At 41.8% G+C, this 27,918-nt stretch overlaps 1 protein-coding gene across 1 annotated transcript; it reads right to left on the reverse strand.

Annotated features, from left to right (window-relative positions):
• Positions 1-326: 326 nt before the first annotated feature.
• On the reverse strand, positions 327-27,918 carry LOC140153633 (uncharacterized). Its single transcript, XM_072176429.1, has 4 exons — positions 27,720-27,918; positions 15,028-15,346; positions 12,527-12,685; positions 327-2,158 (listed from the first exon to the last, which is right to left on the reverse strand). The coding sequence occupies exons 1-4, from the start codon at positions 27,794-27,796 to the stop codon at positions 2,042-2,044; spliced, it is 672 nt and encodes a 223-aa protein (XP_072032530.1). The 5' UTR covers positions 27,797-27,918; the 3' UTR covers positions 327-2,041.

Here is a 27,918-nt window from a genome sequence, read left to right on the forward strand (position 1 = left end):
TCTGACAACATGAAGTGTTTTTAAAGTCCCAAACTTATATTCTATGTTATAATGTAACCTGATAACACAATATCCTGTTAAGGGGGTACTACACCCATATGGTAAATTTGTGACTATTTTTGCATTTTTCTCAACAAATAATTACACACTGGTAACAAAAGTTATGTATATTATTGGGGCAAGGAATCTAATTACTACACTGAAATTTCAGTGACTCAAAACAAGCGGTTCAGTATATATGATAGGAAATGAGGTACATCCTAGCGGTACCTTATTTCTGATCATAAATAACAAACCGCTTGTCTTGGGTCACTGAAACTCCAGTGTAGTAATTGGATTCCTTGCCCCTATAATATACAAAACTTTTGTTACCACTGTGTTTATTAGTTTTTGAGAAAAATGCAAAAATAGACACAAATTTATCGAGGGGTGTAATACCCCCTTAACACAAACTAAATTGTGAGGCCCAGTCAAGTTTGTTTTAATGAGTTGCCACTTTATATGGAGCAGTTATCAGTATAATGCATAACTCGCAAATGCAAAACCCAAATCAACTAAAATTTCCAGAAAATTTTATAAATACCTTACATTTCATAATTAACAAAAGTTTCATTGCTACACCTGAATAATACCAACAGCTATCACACTAATAAACTGTATAATTATATACACATTATATTTTGTAGCAATTTTTAACATAGATTTTCATTTCTATATCAAATAATTCATCTTTTTCTGCTTTTTTGCGGTAATTTTATTCTTTAAATTGCACAATTGTGTGCAAATTGAGGGCGCTATTTACATATATTTAAAATTTAAATTAGCCAAATAATATGAGTTATACCGTACCTTACATTTCATAATAAACAAAAGTTTTGTGAAAATTCCCTTGTCATTTGTTAGTCTTTTTTGTTAAATGTTCTAATACCATTATACAAGCGTCTACCCCTTATAAGTATGCAAACAAGATTTAAGATAAATAGCGCCATCATTGTTCAAATTTTCTTAAAAATTACGCAGTTTTACATGCAATCAAACAACCATGCAACTTCTCGACAAAAAGGCAGATGTCATTATGTCTGCAAGGATGCAGAAGCTAAATCAAGGTTATCAAGTCATTCTAGATGGATTAGTAACTTGCAATTTCTTTCATAAACCACACATTTCAATATAGCAGATCACAATTTGTAGCTAGATGTGACCATTTGTTTTGCAAGAAAGTCAAACTTTACATGTACAATGTAATAATCTGGTTTTGAAATGTAAAATGTAAATTCATTGCTTCTCACTTCAGCTGCTACTTGCACAGTTGAATCTTCAGAGTACATGATTATTTACTGTGTTAAACAGTGCATGCAGAGAAGCTGGATCATCCCACATTATCAGATCTGTTTCAGAGATGTTATACTCCTCCTGACCACCTTGATTCTGCTTCTGCACTTTGATGAGTACAAATCCATCAACTACTACCACAAGCCCATACATGAGATCCTGATTGCAACCAAATGCTGCTAGGCATGACTCAACACATTGCTCCACATTTGGCTTGATATGATCAGTCAAAATAGCTTTTACCTTTATGTACGAGGCTATCTTAATCACGAGTTTTACTACACACTCTTGTCTTATGCAACCAGGATAATCTGGATCAGGCACAACACTATTCTTTATTATCAAGAGTTCTGGCTTGTGAGATTCAAAATAGACATGGAATTTTTCCCAGTTCACAAGATAACTATCATTGTTATCTATGAGATCATTTATCCGAATATTTCTTAAATTTGGGTTTTGTGGATCATGCACATTCTCATGTAATTTTTCATCATCATATATATGAGAGTTTACAGGGGAGCGGACCTAGACCTAGAAGTATCACCACTTCTTTTTGACAACAAGAATCTATGTTCAAGATCTCTATTTGTCGGCCTACCTCTTTGTGGTCGCAGTTGAACTGCTTGGAATCCGTACATAAGGCAACGTACAGCACCATCTTGTAATCCACAATTATGTGCTGCACTCACGACAGGAATAAATGATTGGTTTATATTCTCATTCTCGCTTGGCTTGGCAGGAGGTACAGAAAAACTTTCCTGAACGCCAATTCAGGGTTACACAGCCCACCGCAGAGTGATCCAATCCACTCCTTCATGATTGGGTTCTGAAATTAATATACATAAATAACTACCTTTACTGCATGTCAATGGTATGCCACCAAAAGGCCCTAATCATGGTAACTGACAAGATACTAACTCATTCACGACAAGTTCGGGGGCGTCGTCAGAGGAGGGCAGGGGCCCCTATGATTTGCAAAAAGAGGGGGAAAGGGAGGAAAAAGAGAAAGAGAAGAGGGAGGAAAGTGAAAAGGGGAGGGGGACTAGGAGGGAGAAGAAAAGGAGCCATTACCCTCCCCTGGCCATGACTAGTACGTGAGGCAAAGGGGAAGCTCCCCCTCACCCCTTCGAACATCTTGCCCCCCTTTGGAATGCCGACCGCCGCGGTTTTAAAGCTTTTTTTTGTAGTATTTTTGGGCCCATTTTTGGCAAAATTTCCCCCATGAAAGTCACCTTGCGGCCCCTCCCCCCCAACCCTCAACCCCTTTGGAAAAATCCTGGTATAATGCCACTGCACTGGTGTGGCAACACTACTCGCAAGTATGTGCCAGCATCTTAATCATAATAATTATACTTTCAGCCTGATATTTATTCAGAACATTCAACCTCTACGGGGTTTCATCACATTGTAGGCCTATAACCGCCTAGATCCAAAAAGTATGCCTCTTTCGGAAATAGTGTACAAATGGTGCACCAATAACCAGTTTGCTTCATTACGGCTTTCATTTTGAAAAAATTTCAAACTTTCAGACACCCCCATTCATATCATTTTTATCTTCTTACTGCACAACTTACGGACGCACCATTGGATTCTCGGGGGGGGGGGGGGAGCATGGGAGTTTGGGTCAGTGGAATTGTTTTGGTGTGTTTTTTCGCCGCAATTTTTTTTTCTTTTCAATTTTAACCCTAACGCCCTAGCTGCTTTTTGGCGAGGGGGGAGGAATGGACGAAGGAAGAAAGAAAGAAGAAGAGTAAACCGTTTTCTCGGGTGGGGTTTCAACCACCGACCCCTCGGTGCCAGACACGTGCTGCAGGCCTACCTTGCCACGGGGTGTAGCTTTGCCGCCAAGCTTTCCGTGACCATATGACTGTTCGCATGATGACGCAAGCGCATCACGTGGGATACCCGCCCGTGCACATGCTTTGTGAAGTGTGGTTTTGTGATGTTTAGTACTGTTAGGGTTAATATGCACATGTATGCGGAAAATTAAGGTGTTCTTAACCCTAACGCCCTAGCTGCTTTTTGGCGAGGGGGGAGGAAAGGAGGAAGGAAGAAAGAAAGAAGAAGATTCAAGCCTGAAGAAGTGGACATATTAAATACAGACTCTAGATGGTTCCAGCGGGGGGTGAAAGAATCCATATACATTGCTGCTCACAACCCGGATCTCAATAAGGACAGGGGCCGCCACCACCTACCAGCCGTCTACCAACCTGTCATCCTGTCATGTGACTCTGACGTCATATCTAAGTCACATGACCAAAATCCCGCTCCAGTCAACCACTCTTGAAAAAGTCTCGTCGGATGACGGACGAAAATTTGAGTAAGTCAAATTTTTCTTAAGTTGTGTGACCAGTTTAAACTTACCTCAACACAGAAAGAAAGAAGAAGCAGAGAAAACTTTTTTTCTCGGGTGGGGTTTCGAGCCACCGACCCCTCGGGTGCCAGACACGTGCACGGGCCTACCTTGCCACGGGGGTGTAGCTTTGCCGGCCAAGCTTTCCGTGACCATATGACTGTTCGCATGATGATGCAATCGCATCACGTGGGATACCCGCCCGTGCACATGCTTTGTGAAGTGTGGTTTTGTGATGTCGTACTGTTAGGGTTAATGTATACCTTTATATAGCCTTGTTCAAGGCCCTCTTAGTTTCCTCCCTCATGACCAGTACTTGAATCCTGATCACTACTTTTGGGCTCCCCAGGTCCATGATATGAGGGCCACGCATTGCGGCTGCTTATAATCATGCGTAAGTTGAACTATCGAACTCGGGTTGAGTCTGCGAGCCCGATAGGGCGAGACGAGAGCCTTGTATAAATTGCCACAATTCTGTCACTAATTTATGCAAGTGACGTCAACATTGATGGAAATCAGTGATCTCATTGGCCACCGGGTACTTGTGCGCCCGCCCGCTTGTCACGTCAATCAATCTATATAAGGAAAGTACAAATGAATATTTATTATGTTTACTGACTCTAAGACCATAATTTAAATATCAAAATAAACAAATGCACACCGGCACGCGAGTTTTAACTTCGTCACTGTGATGAATTTCGTTGCAATTCGTCTCGGGTTTTTGTTGTTGAAAATGGTGTTATTTGGATCATATATCTGGGCTAAGTTCATGCACTGGTTCAGACTTCCTTTTTACGATATGGAAGGTGTGCAGAAGCTGACTCCAGTGAAAGAAGTCGAAGTTCCAGTCCCCCGGTCGGATCAAGAAGCTTACCACAATCAAGAAACCCACCATGGAAATGGTGCATGATATACCCGGTACAACAAAGTTTTGGACAAGAATAATTATTCGTCTGTGCATACATTTCGGCATGGGACTCCTCTGAAATGATCCGACTTGGTCGTGTCCTTGGTCACAACAGTTAAAGCCATATTATAACATTTGCTGAGGAGGACGCCCTCACTGAATTTTTTTAATTCATTTTTTTACACGATTAAATTGTACTTTATTAAACCAATATAGCCTGCAAAAATCAAGACTCTAGGTGCTGTAGTTTTGTCAAAATCAGAGATTTTGAATAAAAGGCTGATTCAGCCCTTTATTATTACGATGGAATTGTTAGTTGAACGCATACACGATGTTCATAACACACAGTATGTACGGCGTGCGCGACGGTGATGTACACAACAAAGGGTCGTACCACAACATGACCGAAGGAGTGGTACGTATTACGACATATGTGCGCTGGTAGTAAATTCAATTTTCTTTTGCTTTGCTGTAGTTGTTCGCTCAAAAATAAAGGGATATATCTGACAGTAAAAGCTAACATTTTATGGCAAAGAAATGCTAATCTATTTTGTTTGAAAATGTTATAATATTGCTTTAAAGAAGTGTCACCTAATTCGTACACGTTGTAGACTATGCATTTTGAATGCGAAGAAGTTTGAACATGGACTTGCAGCACATAGTGCAGTTATGTCCACGGCCAATACAGTGACCTTTCCAGCCATAAACCCGCTTAGTGAAGATTAAACTGTCTCATATCCCTGGTACTATAAACCATTATAGTAATAATCTATTGTCCAACACACCACTCTTCGTCATACATTAATTCTCCCAGCCACATTTCCCTAACATAATATGAATGTTTTTTTTTTTTTTAAAAGGGAAATTTATTTCGGCAGAGGTGGGGCTCGAACTCACGCCGCACCACTATCGTGAAATCTGAATGAGCCTAGCGCCTTAGACCACTCGGCCACATAACTTGTTGGTATCCATCTTGAAACTTTTTTGAACATATAATTGCAACTTCAACATAGGCTTACCCCGTGACAAGCAAAGACAGAAAACGTACCATATTTTGGAATTTTATTTGCTTACAAACATTAATGTGTATTAATCATGTTAATAGCGCTCAATTGTTAATAACTGCGTGTTCTACATACAGAAATCCGATAATAAATGGGCCCCTTATACATGCACATTGCACAATACATTATATATCGATTTTGACTAGCCACGCGGCTGCACATGGTAACTCCTATACGCTGGCGAAGTGACGTAGATAAGAGGATTAACTACCATAGCAATGGATGAATACAATTTTGAATATACCGCCCTGCACTACATCAATTACGCGGTACCTATGCATTGAACCATAGATATCAAAGAAATGCTGATTACTCGCACCTGTAAGATTAGTATCTTTCAAAAGAGCGGTATTGTATTCAATCTGAATTTACAGACATACACGGGTGATTAGTGCAATCTGCTTGTAGTGCAGGGCGGTCTATTCAAAATTGTATTCATCCATTGCTATGGTAGTTAATCCTCTTATCTACGTCACTTCGCCAGCGTATATACAGGTGTCAGTTTTAAATGGAGCCTACCATTTTTCATGTAAACACGGTCTGGATTTTTGCAATTTATAGGAGTAGTCCACATAGGGCCCCAAAAGTTTCTTCCAGATATTGGAGATTAGATTCCCATAAAGACGAAACAGTAATTTTTAGTGGGGACCTATGTAAAAATTACATAAAATTGTCACCATCAATTCAGTGTTAATTTCCACTAGATTCAGAAAATATTTTGGCGTATATAAAATTGAAATATAATTCTCTGCTTTCTAAACCACATAAATGTAGCACCATTGGGTACCACGAATCGTCATATATGATGTACAGTTAATATTCAAATATTTGTTTATACATTATGATGCTTCAGCTTTTACACAAAAAATATTTCATTGAAAACCCTCCCACTCGGCAATTTTAAAAAGGTAATCGGGCTTCCTCAGCATGTGCAAGAAAATAGGATTAAAATTTGTCTTATTCTAGCAGCACTTTTAGAAATACTGGTGAATGGCGGCCACTGCTGTAACTGTCCAATGCAAATTTATTACCACGTGATAATATTAATCCAATGAGCGATCGAATTGTCCGCTACGGATCGACTAATCCAATCGATAATGACGCTTATTGACATGTACGAGCGGAGCTCCACTGACCGAGTTTTGGGGTATTTTTCACTGGTTTGCTATCATTTACTCATCAAGGCGTTCCCCCGTTATTATAAGGACTATGCTAATTATTTAAAATTGATCAGTAAAGAATAAACCATACTTGATTGACAGAAAGTACTAAATTTGTACCTATTACGGTTTCGTGACACCAATCTTCCAAATACGATCAAGCCAGGGCTGCCCGATGAGGCAAAATGTGCATTGGAATAACACAGGAGTTTGGATAGAATGGCAGGATTTCTTTCTCATAAAAATGTATGTTCCCCGTTATTAAAGCTTGTACCGGTTGCAAATCCAGACATTTTGAAAAGAATAAGTAATTGAGATATAGAGCAAGTACTAAAATCATAGGTCATATACTTTTTGATATATGATGCTAACTAGTTGTCTTCATATACCTACAACACAGCGCTACCAGTAGAGGTCAATTTCCTATTGTTAGCGCCTCTGTGTTGTAGCATACGGGCAGGCAACAATAACTGCATGATGACAAACAAACGTATGTATAGGGCTGTTTTAAAGGGGATGTCATTTTCTTGCAGGGGGTCATGAATATGTCGGTGACCGAGTCAATTTTTACTGACCCCCCTCCATCGCGGGTTGAAAATTTTTACGACCCCCCTTCCGCCTATAGTACACACTCAAGACAAATCATTCAATGCCCGAAGTAAGATATGGAACTGTCAAAATCTCAGAGCGGAGTGCGCGAAGCATGATAAAAATTTTGATCGTAAGCGTAAAGAAGGCGCGCAGAGCACGCAAAAATCTTGCATTGTATAACTAAAGATTGTGCACACATTTTGGATTTTAAGTTAAAGAATGCGCGTGCTGCGCGCTAAAATTTTGAGTCACCAGCCCTTAATAATTCTATAACCCCCCCTATTTGGGTTGTTAAAAAATTATAACCCCCCTATTTTTGGTCTCAAAATTCTATGACCCCCCCAGTATATTCATGCCCCCCCCCTTCCGAAGAAAATGACAGCCCCCTAAAGACCTCCCTTTTCAGCATCGCTCTGTCACCCAGAGACCCCATCTCGAACACATGCACTGTCACCCCAAGACCCCCTTTTTCATAGTTTCCATAATTTTGTTCTGTCACTCAAAGGCCCTTATTTTTCAATTTTAACAGCAACTTTCATTTTGAGCTGATTTTGTTACTTATTTTGAAATAAATCCATTTGGAATTAGAAATTCAATGTTTTCACCCAAAAATTAGATTCCCCTCATGCAGGGATTGAGTTTGAAGTCGTGCGAGTGCGATCGCACACCTAAAATCGCCTGTCTGAGTGCGATTTATAGCACAACTCAATTCCTACACCTGAGTGATAGCCTGCCTTAACATTTCCAGAAGTGCTATTTGTAGTCAACTCAACCCCTGCTAAATTAGGTCCAAATGGGCTGCCTCTCACTCAATGACAATTTACATTTTACTCTCACCAAATGTCACATGAGAGACCAGATATCAATAAAAAGAGTCTATCGCAGTGCGAGACTATTTGGGGTGGAGTAAATATCACGCAAGTGTACTCAGGGAATGAAATGGAAAAATCATGCTCTCACCATACTTTTTATATTTTGCTCTCACCGAATGTCCTTACTGTTAAAGTGTCAGCCCCACACCTAGATCCATTTCATATTGAAGCCCCTGGAAAATAATGCCTCTAATTTTGTCTTCTTATATTTATTTATTCAAATAGTAACAAAAAATAGAGAAGAAGAATCAAACTGCTGCACCACTAATATTAAACAACAAAGAAAAGGCAGCATGATAAACAGGCAAGAATCAGTAAGCTGTTGCAAGACCCTTCTCTTTTCTTTTACAATTAATTAGCTACAATTATTCATAGAGACAACTACATCACCTGTCCCACCCCCTCACATCACCCCACACAGTTGACACTTCAAAGATGCAACCAAACAACCATAACAATAACTTGACACTGCCCCGAAAAAGGTAAAACCTGACATTATACACATGAACAGGTAACTCACAAGGTAAAACTATACATGAACTAGAGTCAGCAGAATCTGAGACAAGCCGCTGGTCAAGAAATAACGTTAATGGGTCAATTTTGACCAATTTTGAAATTTGACCTCTGACCCCTAAACTTTGATCTTTGGGGTCATAAATATTGTTGACATGTTTAGAATGTCGTAAGAATATTTCCTGTTGAATTTGAGCTTGATTGGACCAATTATAAAATTTGATCTTTGACCCCTATAACTTGACCCCTGGGTCAAAAATGTCATTAAATGCATTTTTCTCGTGCTTAGAGTGTCACAATGGTTATTACTATCGAGTTTGAGCCCAATCCAAGCATGTCGGTGATTTAACCTTTGACCTCTATAACGTGACCCCTGGGTAACGGATGGGGTCAACTGTATTTGTTTTGTGTTAACGATGTCACAAAGATTACGCCTGGTGAATTTCAGCTCAATCGGAGCTTGTTTGTAGATTTTGACATTTGACCTTGAACTTTGACCTGTATGGGTTCAAGACTATTATAGACCTGCCCTAACATTAATGTTGCATCACTGTAGCAATAACGGGCCATATCCGTCTTCCATAGGCTGAGATACAGCCAATTTGGCTAAAATTTAAGCATTTTATCGAGTGTCAGAAATGACCTTAGATGACCTTTGACCCAAATCTGTGACCCTGCAGTGAACATCAGTCAATGGCCATGCATGTGTGCAAGTGACATCACCTAGCTATTTCACACATAGCAGATATGAATTTTTGAAAGTTTTTAGACTTTGACCGGAAATGACCCCTTAATGACCTTTGACCCCTTATCTGAGCACACCCTATAGACACCGACTAAAGTTGAGTCACATGACTAAACCATGTCATCATCGCATGTAATTTGTGGAAGGAGTAGCATTTTTTGTGAAATCACATTTTTGACCATTATAGCTAGGTCAAAGGTCAGTCAGGTCAAAGTCAAATGAAACGTTTGGCCTAGTCCAGTGGTCATTTGGCTCAAGTATGGTTGAAATCTGTCAAAGCATAAGAGAGCTAGGGCGAAATGTGGCAAGTCACGCAAAATGTCACGAGGTTGCCAGAAGAAGAAGAATTGAGAAGAGACAGCACAAGCCGACGTTTGACGTCGGCTTGTAAGAAGAAGAAGAAGAATTGACGGAAGACAGAACAAGCCGACGTAAGACGTCGGCTTGTAACTACATGTATCAGATAGGGGTGTGTGTATAGGCGTCAATCCCTGTTATGTGTGCCATGAGTTGCGAGACATTTTTATTTGCTAATAGTCTCGTCAATGTAAACAAATTAGTGGTGTCACTCACCACTAATTGCAACAGAATTTTTGTAACTTTTATACATTTAAGAGATGTCCCCTGAACATCATACCAAAAATATACTAAAATCTACTTGGTGGAAAGGTAGTTTTTGGCGGGAAAAGGTCATACAGGGGTCAAATTTCAAAACTGCTCCAATTATTTTAAAAACTATACCATATTATTCCTCTAGTCATAAGGATTCAGAAAAAGTATAGTTTGCCATACCGTTCTCAAGTTAAAATTATTTACACCACGAAAAGGCTTATTTGAACATTTAAGGTGGTACTACACCCATTGAATTTTTTTGCGTGTTTTTTGCATTTTGTGAAGAAATGAGAAAAAAAATTGGTCAAAGTAGTATGCAAAATGAAGGGGCAAATCTTCTTGTTCTATTGGTGGCATCGGTATCAATGTAGCTTACATACTTTTAAAGATAGAAGTCAAAAGGTGGTACATCACTGATGTTTTAAATTTACTTCATTTTGGAAAGCTTACTATCAACGGATTTCGTTAAAATTTTGGATACGTGTTGCTAACGCATTAGAGAAATAACGTTGATATGTAAAATGGGAATAAGTGGTTCTTGATGACTTCATGAACTTAGTGATTTCAGTGCTCCATACCTATCAACAAACGAACTGGTTAAAATGCTTCTATTTTCAATGTTGAGCTATGTTTTGTATTTTTAACTAGCGACATTATTTCACTGAAACCTAATTAAGCCATAGGTAAAAAGTTTCCACAACCAAACTAAAGTTATGTTGAAAAAAATCGCATTTCTCTTCACATATACCATCAGATTAGGTATTTTGCATAAGCTTAACTTTTGTGATTTCGGTACCAATTTTAGCTCTATTTTCTTGGATTTTCTTCAATCCATTTCAACTAGACAATATAAATTGTACTCACCATTTACATCCATTCCCAAGAAATATTATTTTCTCCATAATATTATTATATATCCAGTAAAAGACAAACTAGACAAAATATCAAAATTGATACCTCATTATGCTGTGTTGATATTTCACATGTATTCAAAATGGTTGCCTAAATTTGACCTCAACAAGGTGACCTTATAACCTGACCCATGATGAACTATTAGTGATGATGAACTATTATTTAAAAAAATTGAAATCGTATTTAGAGGTTCATTTATATTATGGTTGCAGTTTGCAAGCACTTTGAAAATTTACCTTTTTCAATTTGACCAAATTCCATTAACTTGTTAAGCTATGGGAGGTTACCCTATACTACACAAACATACAAAGACAGTTTTTCAAAGGCATTTGGTCTTTATTCAGGAATTGCTCAAAGTGCCATTGCTCGACTTGCACGGTTCTTGACGCAAAGCATCGGTGCAATTTCACTTGGAGCTGCCCATCTCTAGATGACAGTTAAACTTTTTAAGAAAAGTGTAAGAAATTCAATCTATGGCGGATGACCCCAAAATGACCGTCACATTTTTTGTCTCGCTACAGAAGATGTTCCCACCAAATGTCATGAACCTGGGACAATCAATGGCAATTTGACCCTGGATGACACTGAATGACCCCCAAAATGACCTTGACCTTTATTGACTTGCTACCGTGATCATTCCCACCAAATTTCATGAACCTGCAACAATCTGTGCCGATTTGACCCTAGATGACCCCAAATGACCTTGACATTTTTTGTCTCACTACGGTAGTGTTCCCACCAAATTTCATGAACCTGTGACAATCTATGGCAATTTGACCCTGGATGACCCCATATGACCCCAAAATGACCTTGTGATCTAGCTGAAAATCTAATCAGATCAAGAACCTCTGGCCGCACTACTCACCACAAAGTTACGTCACTGTACCCTATATGGATCTCCAGATAATCTGTTCACAAGGTTTTTTGCTCAAAATACAAAAATGTAATGGAATTTGAAGACTGCTAATATCCACCCTCTACCAAATCACATGACTTTGCGCATTACCAGTTCCGAGAAATTGCAGCACTTGCAACCTCGGACGGACAGACGGAATGACGGACGGACAACCAGGAAACATAATATGGTGGAGGCATTTTTCATGGCATTTTTCCTCATGGCATTTTTACGTGGAGATTCAGAGATGTTGCAAACAATATATTTTTAGTAAAAAAAGGTCAAGTATCACCACAAACTTGAATATATTGATCTTTAATAAAATAAAGAACACACACAAACTGTATTTTGGTGGATATATTGGACTGTTTAATCAACAATGTGAGTTTGGGCAGTGTCAACACTAGTGGGCAAATACTTCTGAGTGGCAATGTAAAGTAAGTAATACAAAATGTACATAACATATTAACACATCACACACACATACAGAAAGAGCCTTCTTTCCAAACTCATTCCGTAGGGACAATACAAAAATATCTTGGACCCATTCTACACCAACAAACAACTTACCCAATTTGCTCCAGCTCCAATATCACTGCTGATTTGTTGCAACATTGGCAAAGTATCATGAAGTGATAGGTCATCTCCTGGAGCTCCTCTCCACCTCTCCTGAAGTAATCCATCCAACAAATACACAGGCTGCTGCCCACCTGCACCTGCAAACGTCATCTAAATAGAGGTACAAATTATGAAAAAAAAAAATCCAAAATAAGACTTACTCATTAAAGTTTTTTGGAAAAATGTTTGAAAATTAACCATACCTGGCCATTTGTCACAAGTTGGGACCCTCTTTTGTGCCCCTCTTTTGTGCCATGCTATTTTCATAGGTGAAAACAGTCAGTTTTAAGATAAAATGTTATAACTTTTTATTTACCAATAGGTATGTAAAAGTATACATTGCTGGAAAGCATAAAGAACAGATTACAAAGCTTTACAATGACCTAGACTTGAAATCATTATTGGTTCATTAGGCCTAGTCTTTTGCACCAATAGAGCTAAATATAGTTGACTAAGTAGGCCTACCTTCAGAAGACATTACATATGCAGCAGTTAGATAGTTAATAAAAATATCAATGTGCGTGAACCATCTGAAAGTCAAGAGAAAATCATTTCGGAAACCATCTTGTAGGCCTACTAAACATGTTAAATTTTTTTTTTTTGCATGCATCATCCGAAAGTCGGCAGAAAGACGGTATAGGAAACCATCTTGTAGGCCTATTCTTTTGCACCAATAGACCTAAATAGTTGACTAAGTACCTTCAGAAGACATTAAATATGTAACAGATACAAATGTACAAATGAAAAGTGTTCATTTGTATATTTAGCCACTGAATAACGGCCGCGAAAATACGTAGGCCCTATTTCCGACTTTCTTTTCCTCGGATTTTTCTCCATCGCAAAAGACGGATTTTGATCCCCTTTAGCTTAAAAAGTCGTAAGTGCCCATTAACAGATGTTTCTAAGCAGCGATCGGGTGATTGAGGGGATTGTCAAAATGCCAAAACAAGAGAGAAAACTGACCTCGAAAAAAGGCAATTTCTGCCCTTTAGGAGGCTAAAGGAATATCAAATTGAGGGATAGGAAGAAGATTGCAAATATCTATTGCTACAATTTGAAGAAAAAACGGGAAAAGGGAAGCATGTGTACATACATGTACCAGTGCAACTTGCACGAGTCCAGGACTAGAGTTTATTTTTGAAAGTGAGAGGGTCCCCATCTCGACTGGCAGATATGTTTATGCAGTTGTTTAGGGGCTGTGCAATAATTATGAGCCCCCCGGGGGGGTAAAATTTCCAAACGGCTCGCCAAAAATCGCTTGCCACTCCTCGGCCTGACAAATATCGCTTGAACTCCACTCTCGGACCAAAAAAAATTCTTTGCCCTCCCCCCTTGCGCATGCCAAATTTTTGGGATCCCAATTTACAAACCTTAAATGGTCACGATACATGTTGTGAGCGTACCGTAGCGAGCAGGAAAATTTGCATATTTAAGCGTTTCCGTACTGTTTTCCTAAGCCTTTTAGAGCGTTTTATTAAAAAGGCGCCCCATGAATGTGTGCCAAAAATCGCTTGCCCCCCCCTCTCAGCTTGCCAAAAATTGCTTGCCCCCCCTTTTGGCTGCTAAAATTTCTTGCCCCCCCAATTTTACCCTCCCCAGGGCTCATAATTATTGCACAGCCCCTTATGTTACCGGAACCACCGGAACTTACCGATACTGCAGTAACTGCACACGGCTATGGTTAGGTTATGCATAATAAAAATACTGGCGACAAATTTAATGGAAGAGGGGAGTTTTTACTACAATCGCCATCATTTTTGTCATGATTTCTTCTGAACATTTCAAGATTTATGCAATGCATTTTATATTAAGCTTACTGAGTAACAGTAAATACATGGTGCCTCAGGGACAAAAAATGTAATTGGGTATCGCAGTAAAAAGATTCATAACAAGTAGACCGTCTAACGGGTCTTACGCTATCTTGTGCGGTTTGTATTGCATGGAGATCACTGGCTTGCACAATGCAATGTTGTGCAGTTTATATTGGAATAGGAATGTTGGCTCGATTTGGTGTGTGCTAGGAGTGCAGGTTGACAAAAAATAGTACCGTTACCGCAGTTCTTCGATGTGATACATCGCTTTTGCCTGTTAATAATGTTGGTATTGAATGAATATTAATTATTATAGGCTATTTGAAGTTGCGTTGAAAAAATTGTGAAGATTTTATTTTTCATCCCTAATCCCCTCTCCCTCCCCCTCCCCCCTGACTTTTTAGATTCTTGAGCGCTCTGGGTAAAAAAATTACGGTCAACAATTTAAAATTTCTGTCGGTTTGGAAAAAAAAATTGTCGGTACATTTACAAGTTTGTGCCCCCCCCCCAGAGTTTCAAAAACCTAGCTACGTTACTGTTATGGACCATTTTGTGCCACACAAAAATAATGTAAACAATGTACACAACTATTTGTTAAAATAATTTCACCAACTTGCGACATTGCTAAAATATGATACTCACCCGATTTAGCATAGCACGCTTCACATGCCCCATTGCATCTGTAAATTCTTGCCACTCTGGTGCCACTCTATTGGCTCGAATTTGGACTAAATCAAGTCTATTGTGCAGGTCTCTGATGACTTGCTGTCCAGCAGCATCAGCAGGTGCAGGAGGAGCATCTTCCCACCTGACAGGTAAAAAGCTATCAACGCGAAGGCCAGGTTTCAACCTTCCAGTGTCTACCTTTTGAAAGCACATTCCTGTTACTTCACCTTTAGCATCATCAAGCTCATCAGGAGTAGTAGGTCCAAGTCCCAAACATGGTACTTTTCCTTCAGGCCTGGAATACAACCAAGGAGAAGAGTAGAGTAAATTGGAATTATTTTCACAATTCAGTGCAGGTGGTGTATGACGTGCATTCCCTAAATTCAGTAAATTTTCATCACAACCGTGTAATTGAATGGGATTATTTTGAAATTTTAAAACGCTTGAAATATCACAAACAAATAGGCCTATGTTGATAAATAATATAAATACAAGCTAAAACCGTTGGGGTTCGATAATGAACCCCACAAAACTAACCGAGTATATGGAAAATGCCATACGGCCGGGCGGTTTCACGAGTTGCCGGCTCGATCATGTCATCCGCCGCCTGATTCAGTGTGCACCAGGTTTGGATATTTAGTTAATAAGCATACTTTGCCATTTGGGTCTTTCCATGAAGTTGAGACACAAAGTGTGACATAGCAGCCATTCAAATTGATCTAAGATCAGTAATTTGGCAAGAAGATTCTGATACTTTTATTCAACATTTTCATGAGTTTTTGTCAATCCCATAAACTCCCATAGAGTTACTGTAAATAAAAACAGGGACACAGTGTCCCTGTTACATCGTTACTTATTGCATCGTTGCTTCAGGAGCATTATTTTGCCTACATGCAGCACTAAAGTGGAACTTTGACCGGTAATAAAAATGTGAGCCAACAAGATCCCATGTTACTTTTTGGATGATTGGCTAGAGGGGCTTATAACTGATATCAAGTGAAAAAAAAAATGGGATCATGTGGGCGCACTAATTCAATAGAGGTCAAAGTTCATACTTTGTGCCGAAATGGCATTATTTTGCCTATGATCCCACTTTTTTCACTTGGCATCAGTTTTTTCTAGTAAACCCCTTTTATAGCCAATCATCCAAAATACAAGATGGGATCTTGTTGGCGCACTTTTTATTACCGGTCAAAGTTCCCCTTTTGTGCTGCACGCATAGCTAGGCAGAATAATGCCAATTTGGCACAAAGTATGAACTCTTTATTACTGGTCAAAGTTCCACTTTTGTGCTGCACATACATACGGGCAATTCCACGGTAACTCGTGCTACACTTTTGGGCGTCCTTTTACATACTTCATGCTCCAGCATTTAAACTCATTTGATTGGAATCTTTATTTTTTGTATTTTAATACCCAACATTCAAGGCTAGATCCTCAAAGTATTGCTAATTGAGGATAACAACTTTTGTACGTACGGGACAGCTTAAAAAAACGGTAACTCGTGCTACGAGCAGAGGACATGCTTAAAAATCACTCATTTTTATTTTGATGGTGTTCTAAAACAAAAAACACTAAAGGCTAACTCCACAGAAATGGGACATTTGCATGAATTTTTAAAGTTCATTCAATGCTTCCAAGTTATTGTTTCCTGTAAAGTAGACTAACAAGGCTTTCAGAAACCAACCTTGTTTTTTGCCTCGCATAATTTTATACATTTTTATGACAATTTGAAGTTTGGGGAATTGGAACGGGTTTGTGTATCACTAATTTTGCAGGAAATTGTTGATCTTATGAGTATTGCTGATCCTAGGGTACATGCACAAAAGATATGTATTAGTGGTTTAATTTCAGCTTTGATATCTTTACTGCAATTCCAGAACAAAATTTAAATCCATCAGTAACATTATAAATGTATACTCGGCCTTCAAATATGAGTATTGAAATGTCCCGTCTGTCACAGAAAAATATCAAAAAGTTGTTTATTTTCTATATTTTAATATATTTTTTGTTCAAAACTTAATTCCTATCTCCTATCAAGTAGGCCTCATATAAAAAAAAAAAGTAAAATTGTTCACTGACTTTTAGTATAGAAAATATTCCATCTCAAAATGTGTCCGTCTGTCACGCTTTTAGCATTCTTACATGTACAATCAAATGGGGGGAAATTTTCAAGTCAGAAATTTTTGGTTTTTTACTTCATATTCATATTCTGCACTAAATTTTGGCCAATGAAAATGATTTCATGCTCATGTTGACAATTAAAATTCCATCTGGCAGTCAAACCATTGTAAACTCTAAAATTCGATCATTTTTATGGGTACTGGATGTTTGAGGTTGACTCCCCTCGCATAAGAGGCCTCAAATGATGTTTAAGGTAATATTTTATCATGATTAGATGTTGTTTGTAATTTCTGTGTGAAAATAAATCCCACAAAGTATATTTGAGCAACTCGCTATTGCTCTAAAAAACATTGTAAAAAATGTTCAAAAATGGTCCCGTCTAACAGTATAACAGTTTGGGATATGTTTTTTTGTTGAGGCATTTGAAAAAAAAGACCCTATCTAAATGTCCCGTCTGTCACGCTGGAGTTAGCCTAAAGCCTTATTGATTATATGATATGTAATTGCTACGATAAGGTTTGTTTTGGTATACCTTAAAAAGTTGTGCCCCTCATAGTTTTACATTGACTGGCAAAAAACATGGTAACTCGTGCTACGGTAACTCGTGCTATGGTAACTCGTGCTACAGTTTGTCCGGCCGTATACAAAATGGTATTGATCATCTAAATGTCAAAGTTTTTTGATAACAATTCCTCAACAACTGGTATAATGATCAAATAACTCAATCTATGTACAAATAACACCAAAAATAACCCATTTATGTGTAAATAACACCAAAACAGTGTATTTTATCAGCATACAATGTACCACACACATTACATGTACATCCCAATGCCTTGCTCCATCCTGTTTGGATATTTCATACTTTCAACATTCAAATTGAACAGTCAACAACTGATAGACTTTTACTTCCAGGTTATTTCACCCTAAATTTGTTCACAAAACTTGTAATGTTCATGATTCTTTACTATGATCGACTCTGTAAGTTTCTTTAAAAATTGCTTTCAGAGGTACCGGTACAGAATGTTTGGTCATCTTTTGGTTGAAAGCATTTCCTGTGATTTCATGCTTGTTGCATTACTGAAATACATGAATACAGGATGGAGCAAGGCATGCTGGGATGTAATGAAATACTGAAATTATTGAAATACAGTTTGCCCGATTTCAATCACTTCACATGGAAAATGAGCCCCATACTGAACAACAAACCAATTTCCTATTCAAATCTCAGTATCAACAATGTCACTGTGGCTGTTAGCTAGTCTCAGGATTTCCAGTATCTATTATTCATTGGTTGGTTCTTGGGCTAGATCTAGAGGGGGAACTAACATTTTTGGTTGCATCATTTTGACCAGGTATTAGTAATGGGATATATACTATAGCGGTTTTTGAGAGAGACTGTATAAAGTCTTCGAGCTTCAAAAAAGGGACTTTGTTGTTTTGTGTGCACAAAAATTTGGTATAATTTTGGCACATGATCAGGGTGGAGGCTGGCTCCTTGAACCTTTTCTCTATCTTTGCCTTCCATATTTTTACTTTCATTTTTCTGTCAGAAGGGCACTTTTCTCTTTAATTTTTGGCCCCACACATATCATGATATGTGTGGTTGCTTGTTTGTTTATTTCTTTGTTTGGCTGTTCGGGCAGAGGCAAATTTATTAATCCACTGTGCAGCTCCAACACAATAACCGATCAACAACAAACTTGGTATGGTGATAGGATATGGTGGTTTGATGTGCTGTATAGTTTTGTGTTATGTTATTTGCATATTTCTGAATATTAATGAGCTTATTTGCACATTTTGCTTACATTTTCATTAAGCCACTCTGCAGCTTAAACGCAATAAATAATCAACTTCAAACTTGGTGATTGGATATGGTGGCCTGATGTGCTGTATAGTTTTTGTGTCATGTAATTTGCATATTTATGAATATTAATGAGCTTATTTGCATATTATTTGTATTTGTTTCGGCCAGAACGGTGTGATCAGAATGACGTTGCAGTCTTCCCTGCCGATCTTGGTCACCACCCTCGTGAGTAGTGAGATCGGAGGGAATGCATACGCTGTCATCCCTTCCCAGTCTACGGACAGAGCGTCCACAGCGAATGCTCGGGGGTCCGCGCCCCTTGAGCAGTACACCGGCAGCTGATAATTGCGATGAGAAGCGAACAGATCTATCGAGGGGTGATATATCACCTCGAAGATCATCTGAGCGACCTGCGGAGCAAGGGACCACTCTGTTGGTCCCGACACCTTCCACTGGGACAGATCGTCTGCCAGGATGTTGGTGACGCCCGCGATGTGTATCGCTCTCATCGTAATCTGCCTGTTCTTGCACCACCCTATCAGGCGCAGTGCGTACAGGCATAACCGTGGTGACCTGGTGCCCCCTTGTCTGTTGAGGTAGGCTAACACGGTTGTGTTGTCTGTCTGGACAACGATATGTGATCCCACGATCACCTCCTCGAAGTGGTGGAGAGTTCTCTCCACCGCCCAAAGCTCGAGGAGGTTGATGTGGAACTCTGTCTCCTTGGCCGACCATAGGCCCGAGACTGAGTCCCGTGGATGTGCCCCCCAGCCCATCTTTGACGCGGGTTGTCACTCGTGACTCACCGGGGTGCAGGAAACCTGACACCCTGGGTCAAATTGGGCTGATGGGTCCACCACCAGAGTTCCTCTCGCGCGATCTCCGACACCGGAACCGCGAGGGATATTGGGTGACGACTGGGCCTGTAAAAGGCTAGAAGGTGCAGTTGGATAGGTCTCATGTGAAAACGGCAGTACGGTACGAGGTCTACCATACTGGCCATAAGGCCTAGCACCTTCATCCATGCCACAGCGGGTGCTACCTGTGACTCGGCCAAGAGTCGGGCACACCGCGCCATGTTCATCACCCTCTCGGGTGAGGGCGCCGCGATCCCCTCCGTGAGGTTGATCTGGGCCCCTAGAAAAAATGGTGACTGCGTCAGGACCATGTTGGACTTCTTGAGGTTGATAAAAAAGCCAAGGTCCCGCACCGTACGGACTACCAACTCCACGAGACATTGTGTCTCTAGCGGAGAGGGTCCGTAAATGAGCCAATCGTCCAGGTAACAACATATGTTGACACCCCTGCGAAACAGGTACGCTGCCACCGCTCTGACCAGGAGTGTAAACACTCTGGGAGAAGTTGACAAGCCAAACGGCAGGCATCGAAACGTGTAAGTTTGACCCTGTACCTTGAAGCGCAGATACCTCTGATCTTGAGGGGAGATCGGTACATGCAGATATGCGTCCGAGAGATCTAGTGATGCTGCCCACATGCCCTTGATTGGGCAGGCTAGCACCGAAGCGAGAGTCTCCATCCTGAACCTCTTTGGTTTGATAAACTTGTTCAAAGGCTTGAGGTTCAGGATTGGTCTCCAGTCCCCGGTCTTCTTTGGAGCTAGGAAAAACGTGCTCCAAAATCCCCTCCTGAAGGGAGGGTAGACCGGGCAATCGCCCGCTTCGTGAGAAGCTGTGTGATCTCTGATAGTAGTGCCCGACGCTGGGGGCCGTCTGACGGCACTACCGTGGACCTCTGATTGCTGGTCACTGAGGGGGGACTGGTGAATTCCAGTCTGTAACCCCCGCTCACCACTGACATCACCCACTTGCCCGGGGAGATGGTTTCCCACCTCCGGGCATAATGCAATAAGCTGCCGGCCACTGGAAGATCCTCCTGTGGAAGATCCCCCTGGGGAAAGTCCAAGGCCTGCCGGCATGGACTGTCGACCGCCGTGCCCTCAGGAGCGATCCGACTTGCCACCCTTGGAAGACTTGCTCTTCTTCGGGGGCTTGCCAGAGGATCCTTTGCTACTCTTGCGCTTCCTCTTGGGTGCAGCAGTAGTAGGCGCGGGCTCGGGTGATGATGGTGCACGACCTGCTGAAGCCGGAGCAGACCCAGATGCACGCTTGCTAGAAGACTTGGTGGTCTTCTTACGCTTGTGCTTCTTGGTCTTACTGCCCTTCCCCTTGGTCAGGGCAGTCTCCGTCTTCTTCAGAGTGCTCTCATTGGCAGCCTTCTTTGCTCGGTCCTCAACCGTAGCGCAGAAAGTCTCGCCAAAGAGAAGGCCCTGTCCCTCCGCATCAGATCTCTTCATGGCCTCCGCGAACTCGGGCCCGTAGAGAGACTGGAGGGACAAACAGGCGTTCTCCCGACGCCGCATGGACATCCTATGGGCTAGGCCCATAGAGCTCTCGTTGAGGTTAGCTGTTAGCACCGCTAACAGGTTCACCTCGCGGAATAGCTCAGATGTTGGCCCGTGGTCTTTCGCTACCTGCCTGCCGTGGTGTTCAACAACAGTAGTAGCGACGCTAGACACCCGTATCAAAGCGCGAGCGCGCTTGTCTACGAGTTTTAGCTCCTCCTCCCACTGGGGGAGTAAGATCCACAGCGTCTTGGCATAAGCGGTAGACGTTTGGCTACATCCGGGTACATCTCAGGCACCCGTAGGTAGGTCTCGTAGTCCTGCTTCGCCACACGAAGAGGAAGCGTGCAAGCACGCGGTAGCGAAGCTCCTCCGAGCTTGGCTGCCCTACGAAACCTACCCTTCAGGTCTGCCGGGAAGGCGAGTGCAGGCGTCCCCTGTGTGGAAGCAGAAGCTGGGCATCCTACTGAAAAAATCCCCTGATCCTCCTCAACAGACTCCTCCCGAGTCAAAGCCAGGCCCAAACCTTGGGCCACACGGCTAAGCACCTCGGAGGTGTCCGGAGGAAGACCAGTGCTAGTGCTCTCCTCACGGGGCAGCGGGGGAAGGAGACCTGTGGCGGTGTCATGAGACTCATCAGTCTCAGATCCGCTACTGGTTTCAACTTCCAACTCCTTTCCCTCGGTCTCGGTCTCCGACTCATCCTCTGATGAAGAAGGTAACCGAGGGTGGGCATCTGAAGGCTGAACAGAAGGCAATACCGCCTTGTGGCTCACCGACTGCCAGCAGAAGAGGGAGTGTACCCACTAGGCCCTGGGGTACCAGCCATGGTACCACTGGGCCCGCATGCTCTCGCAGCCGTCACCCTAGCGTTAGCGTCCCGGGGCCTACCCTGATCACGATCTGGGTTAGCCCTAGGCCTGCCTGCCTGAGCAACAGCTGATGGTACTGCATTACCATCGCTAGGCGGAGCATGCCACGGCGCTAGGCCGTGGTAAAAACGACCATGCGGCGGGTACCACGGGGCATACCCAGCCGGTAGCTGACCCTGAAAGGATCCGCCACCAGGGTAACCCCACGGTACGGCAGTACCAGTACCGCCTCCCCCCCCTGTTGCCACAGAGACTGTGGAAACCAGGGTGGGTACTGCGGTACCGGTGCGGTAACAGCGTGGGCACCCGCGAGGGTTCCCTGCCGCATACCACTGTACCCATAGCTCACTGCGTTCCCCGCCAAGGGATCAAGCTGTGAGCTGCTCACTGCGTTCCCTGTAAGGGGATCAAGCTGTGTACTAGGGTACCCCGTGTTACTGGCTGTTCCCTGGCTAAGGGAAGCTTGCCGTGTATCACGGGTACCTTGCTGTGTATATCCACCCATTACCACTTCACGCCTATTCATGCTAGATGAATAGGGTGCACTGACCTGTGAGGACAAAGCCCGGTGATCAGAGGGTAATCGATAGGATAGGACCATCCACGCAAGGTTGCCTCTCGAGGACAAAGGAGGTGTGTTGAATAGGCTGGCTATTCACACGACCCTCTCTACTCTGAAATTACGCCGTCTGTGGGGGGCCACTAACAGCAAATCTCGGCGCGTGCAGTGTGGACACTACTGAAGTATGGCCTGAGCCTGCCTCGGTTGTTACCACAGAATGCACGGGGTCTGTTATCCCGTGAGGGACTACTGACCCAACCCCTGAGTAAACGCTAGCCAGTCCCGGAGGACAGCCTGTATTTACTCTAGGGCCCGGGGTATCACTCGGAGGTCCCGCCACGGGACGGCTCCGTATGAACTCCCCAGTTGGCTCTGCACTAGCTACTCCAACGGTGTTACCCGCTGTTTCGCCTATGCTGAGCCCTTGTACGCTCCCACTCAACCTGTGCCCTTGCGAGCTCGGGGAATGAGAGGCGTACTGCGTGCTATGGCTCGACCCTGGCAAGCCAGGGGTTCCATTAGCACGTTGCATGCTATGGATCAACCCAGGCAAGCCCGGGGTTCCATGACTATGGATCGACCCAGGCAAGCCCGGGGTTCCATATGCATGCTGCATGGTAGGGTTCGACCCGGGCAAGCCCGGGGTACCCGTACCATGCTGTCCGTCGCTGGCTACTGCCTCGGGTGGTATCCCCTTAGCTTCGCCTACAACGGACGGGTGTCCTCCTGCGGATAACCCCGAAGGATTACCGCTGGTGGACTGGCCTCCTCCTGCTACAAAACCTGGTAGGTTTTTGCTGGTGGATGCCGCTCTGCTGCCTGCCTTTTTAGGGCTGGCTGCTGAGCCTTCGGACTCGCCAGCAGTCCCATTAGGAACCGCCTGCTTGCCCAGGGCCGGAGCCCCCATAGCAGACGTGCCGTGGCCCATAGGGGCTGCCACAGCAGTATCTACCGTATCGCTCTTACCTGCAGCGTTCTTGACTGCCTTTTTCTTGGGCTTATGACGATGTCTTAGTCCAAGTCTTGTAGTATTTTCAAGGTCGTCGAAATGGACGTCCGAGAGACCTATACAAAATGACATACAAGGGTTATTGCGAGAACACTCCCTGTGAACGTAACAGAGTGGATGTGGGTCCCACTCTGCTACCAGGGAAGGGCAAGCACGACATTGCCGAGACATTGGTGTCTAGTAAGGCGATCCACCACGATCCCGAACACTTAACTCGGCTCAGTTAAGCAGACCCTGCGCGGCGGCTGGTCGCTAAGTGTTAGTGGTATAACGAGTATAGACTCTGCGCTTTAGTTTATTATACTATATAAATCTGTCAGGCGGGTCCGTACTCAACTCCACCGTCTAATCTCTTTTATTAGCACGTCATCGGACGTCAAATAACTGAAAGATATAACGATAGAGAACAACCATAAACATAGCAACAATAACCTACCGTGTACAATGTGCATGAACAAACATATATTGTAACTTACAGGCTGCAATGATGTTTACGTGAGAACAAAAGAATGACGCCATTGAAGGCGGCCATTTTGAATTGCATGAGTGTGTCCCGTATACTGATGGAAACACTGTTTTGTGGTTAAGTTTTGGATCGTTTTTGTCACTTTTTGTTCCAGAAAATGTCGTCAAAACTATCCCTAACCGAGCAATACTGGTTTGGCTTTACCTCGGGTGAAAGAACAATTCACCGTATTTCTCTATAACGACTTGGTAACGATAACGAATCTGGAGCTAGCTAGCTGCACGTCCGTCCTGTCGGATACCAAGTTGGATAAGGGGTGATTATCTGGTGTGACGTCACCTTTTGGGCGAGTCCACCGGTGGGATCGGGTTTTTTTTGTTATTATTCATTTATGTGGGACAAAATGACTATTGGTTTTTTCCGCATCTCGGATCGATATGCAAGAAGTATCTTAATCAACATCGGAAAGGGAAGATCGTCCGGTGTTGGAGTCTTTGCCTTTTTAGGGGTCAAAATCCAATGTGGCTAATTTTAGAATTTCATTTTTATTGCTTTATTTTACAGCGAAAAGTGTCTTCTATAATTGACATCATTTCCCAATGATGGTATTTGCCTCCTTCATATCAAACGAGATGGCCAAAGTTGACACAAAAATAACTGATTTTTAGCCTATAGTTGCCGAATTTGGCAGCCTTTCACTCCAAATTTGCAAAATTTGATTGTGTAAATATTTTTTCAATGGGGATCACCTGACATGTCACATAGAAACATGTGAGAGTGCATTTCAGATGATGCTGATTCCTTCTACATAGAATGTAATGGTGATAAAAAACCCTTTAAAAGGGAGTGCTCAGGCATGATTGGAGCACATGGTTGTCCAATGTAAGTCAGTGGTTGTGAATAAGGTTCTGTTTCTTATTTCAATTATGTGCGGGAACTTTCAGTGAAAGTCAGAGATTATGATAATGCTTTGTTTGTTTTTCTACATACAATTATAAGATCATTTCTTCACAATGCTTGCAAAGTGTAAGAAAAGTTGCGCTTTAAAGGTTACAATGATCTAAAATTATGACACTCGTAGCCTCAAACCGGGCCACAGGAAAATTTCTATTACAACGGCAAGTTGCCCCATCCTCTCAAAATATCGGGACCAATACCGGGACCAATTGACCACAAGTTGTAATGGGCATTTTCCTTTGGCCCGGTTTGAGGCTACGAGTGTCATAATTTTAAATCATTGTAACCTTTAAAGCGCAAAGTTTTTGTTTGAATTCCTGTTTAAATGCCTTTTTACATATTTTGCCAAGAAAAAACTTGAAACACACACAGTCACCCATAGGAAATGTACATGCCGCCACATCCTCCTCCGCCACATCCTCCTCATCCACCCCTGACTAATTAATTAGAGTTAATTCGCTGCTGTAATTAATTGGTGTGCATGATTTATTTTTTTGTTTGTGGTACTTTTCGACAAATAAATAGGCTCTAATTTAAAGGCCTATTCAGTGATTTGCTTATCCGGACGATCATAAAAATCATCAAAATTCAGATTTTGGTATCTTTGTCATTGTCATAGATGTGCTAACATAGCCTGCTAGTGGTTCAGCTGAGAGCCGTGTATTTAAGACAAAATAAGACATTTACATGAATCTGTAATTTCTGTACTGACAGTACATAAATTAGCTACATGTATTTGAATGGGGCTTCAATTTCACAATACTGTTGTTTTCTTCGTTTTTTGCCAAATTTTTCATTTCAAAAATACCAAATGAATATTTGAATGACTTATCATTCACTTTTAATCAATTTATACACAATTTTAATTTTTTTATACTTGCGCTGGGATCACTGAATAGGCCTTTAAGCCCAAATGTGCATCCCTGCTATGAGGGAAACATTCAACACAAGTCACCGAAAACGTGACAAATCCACCTTTTTGGGGGTACCAACTTAAAAAATGTGACCAAAACTGACAAATACTAGGTATATTTCTTGATGCCTGAACTTAAACGTACAGTGCATCCCTATGTACCGCTGCATGACTTCAGGCCAGTAGATGTCATTATGTTTATGATAAAAGACTGAAGTCTTGCTGGCAGGACTAACTAACTGGCTTTCCTAGTTTTGGCCATATCCAGGTACATAAACACTGTTAAAGTGTTATTTTATGTACATGGACCCTTGGCCTTATGTTTTAATACATTCATTGAATCTATTCACATTTCAACACCAATTAATCTCTGTCTGCTCAATCGTGCCTGCATTTATACATCCCATGAAGAGGAGATTATATAAAGTTTATATAAATGCAGTATTCACCAGAATGCAGAAGCTCCAAAACCTAGTTCACCACGTAAACTTGTATGGCTCAAAATTCAGACCGCTCGCCATTAAGTTTACTGCTTTCTGTGTTTTGAAATTTGCTGACGTTTTAATGATCCCCGATTTCTGGTCGATTATTTTAGCTGTGCCGCGTCACGTGCATGACGCTAGTGGGTACCAGCCAAACTTCAGAAAGAAAAAAATCACGATCGCCGATAACGATGTGATATGGGACTTACATAGGATTACATAGAGATATTTCTTGCCAAAATTTGACCATTTCTAGGTAGCTTTGCCCTACTTTGTCTGTGTTATATATATGAAAAAGGACAGTCTTAAGTAAGTAAATGTGCAACGCTTTTGATGTTTTGGGAGACTGGGAGGGATCAGAACAAAAAAATGATGGAGCCTATTCTTGACTGTGTATTATTCCTTCAGCACATTACCGTACGGTAATAGCCTTATACGATGGACAGATAGTATCGGTTTGTGAATGAGGACATCGTATAAGTTCCTTGTACTATCCAAAACCCATCCACCACTTTGAGGTATTTCTGAACACTCCCTTATTGCACTTCTTAGCAGCATGCAGCATGGGTGCAAGCATGACAAGCATGCAACAAGTCATTCATTATGATTAGCACCGAGTCATGTCAATTTTACAAATCCTTTTAATTTTATATTCCCGTATTCCCTATTTTTGACATACTACAAACTAGTACAAGGTAACAATTTTACCCATGGGGCCCGTTCCCAATTGCCACATTTTGTACTGATGTCATCATCATGCATCATGATCATGATAGTCAGTGATAGACCAGACCAGGGTGCAGACTGCGAATGCAGTGCAGGACGATATTGACGCATCGGCCATCGCACAGTCATTGACACTGACAGTACACAATGCCAATGGTACAATGTACATGATTCAAGACCACTGATGACGACAATTTAAACAAGTACGGTATATGTAAGGAGTCAACTTTTAAAATAAGGCAGAGTTCTCGGCCTAGACAGTGCAGTGCAGTGACCTGCCACAACTAGCTCACTGTGTCATCACATACAGTGACATATCTTGAATGTTTCACAACTAAAACGCAGGAACGCGACGTTTGCGTGCTTCTAGTATAGTTGACTAACTTACCGTGATCTAAACGCTGTATATTTACACCTACCATCAACTCTTGGTAGGTTCAATCCTGGGTTCAATGCAGCTGCCATTTACATTCCTTGGTTGCTTGTTTTTGGGGTGTTTTGGGGCTGTTCGTTTCGCACTACGTCATGTACGTGCTCTATATCTTTATTCCATATTTCAACGCGAATCGGCGAATGCGGAAATTAAG

Source organism: Amphiura filiformis, chromosome 5, assembly GCF_039555335.1.
Source record: "Amphiura filiformis chromosome 5, Afil_fr2py, whole genome shotgun sequence".
Classification (NCBI taxonomy): domain Eukaryota; kingdom Metazoa; phylum Echinodermata; class Ophiuroidea; order Amphilepidida; family Amphiuridae; genus Amphiura; species Amphiura filiformis.

Coding starts and splice junctions, on each gene's coding strand:
- LOC140153633 (XM_072176429.1), bottom strand. CDS start 27,796: ATGGCAGCTGCATTGAACCCAGGATTGAACCTACCAAGAGTTGATGGT. Junction 15,347..27,719: donor TATACAGCGTTTAGATCACG/GTAAGTTAGTCA, acceptor GTTGTATTCCAG/GCCTGAAGGAAAAGTACCAT. Junction 12,686..15,027: donor AGCGTGCTATGCTAAATCGG/GTGAGTATCATA, acceptor ACCTCTATTTAG/ATGACGTTTGCAGGTGCAGG.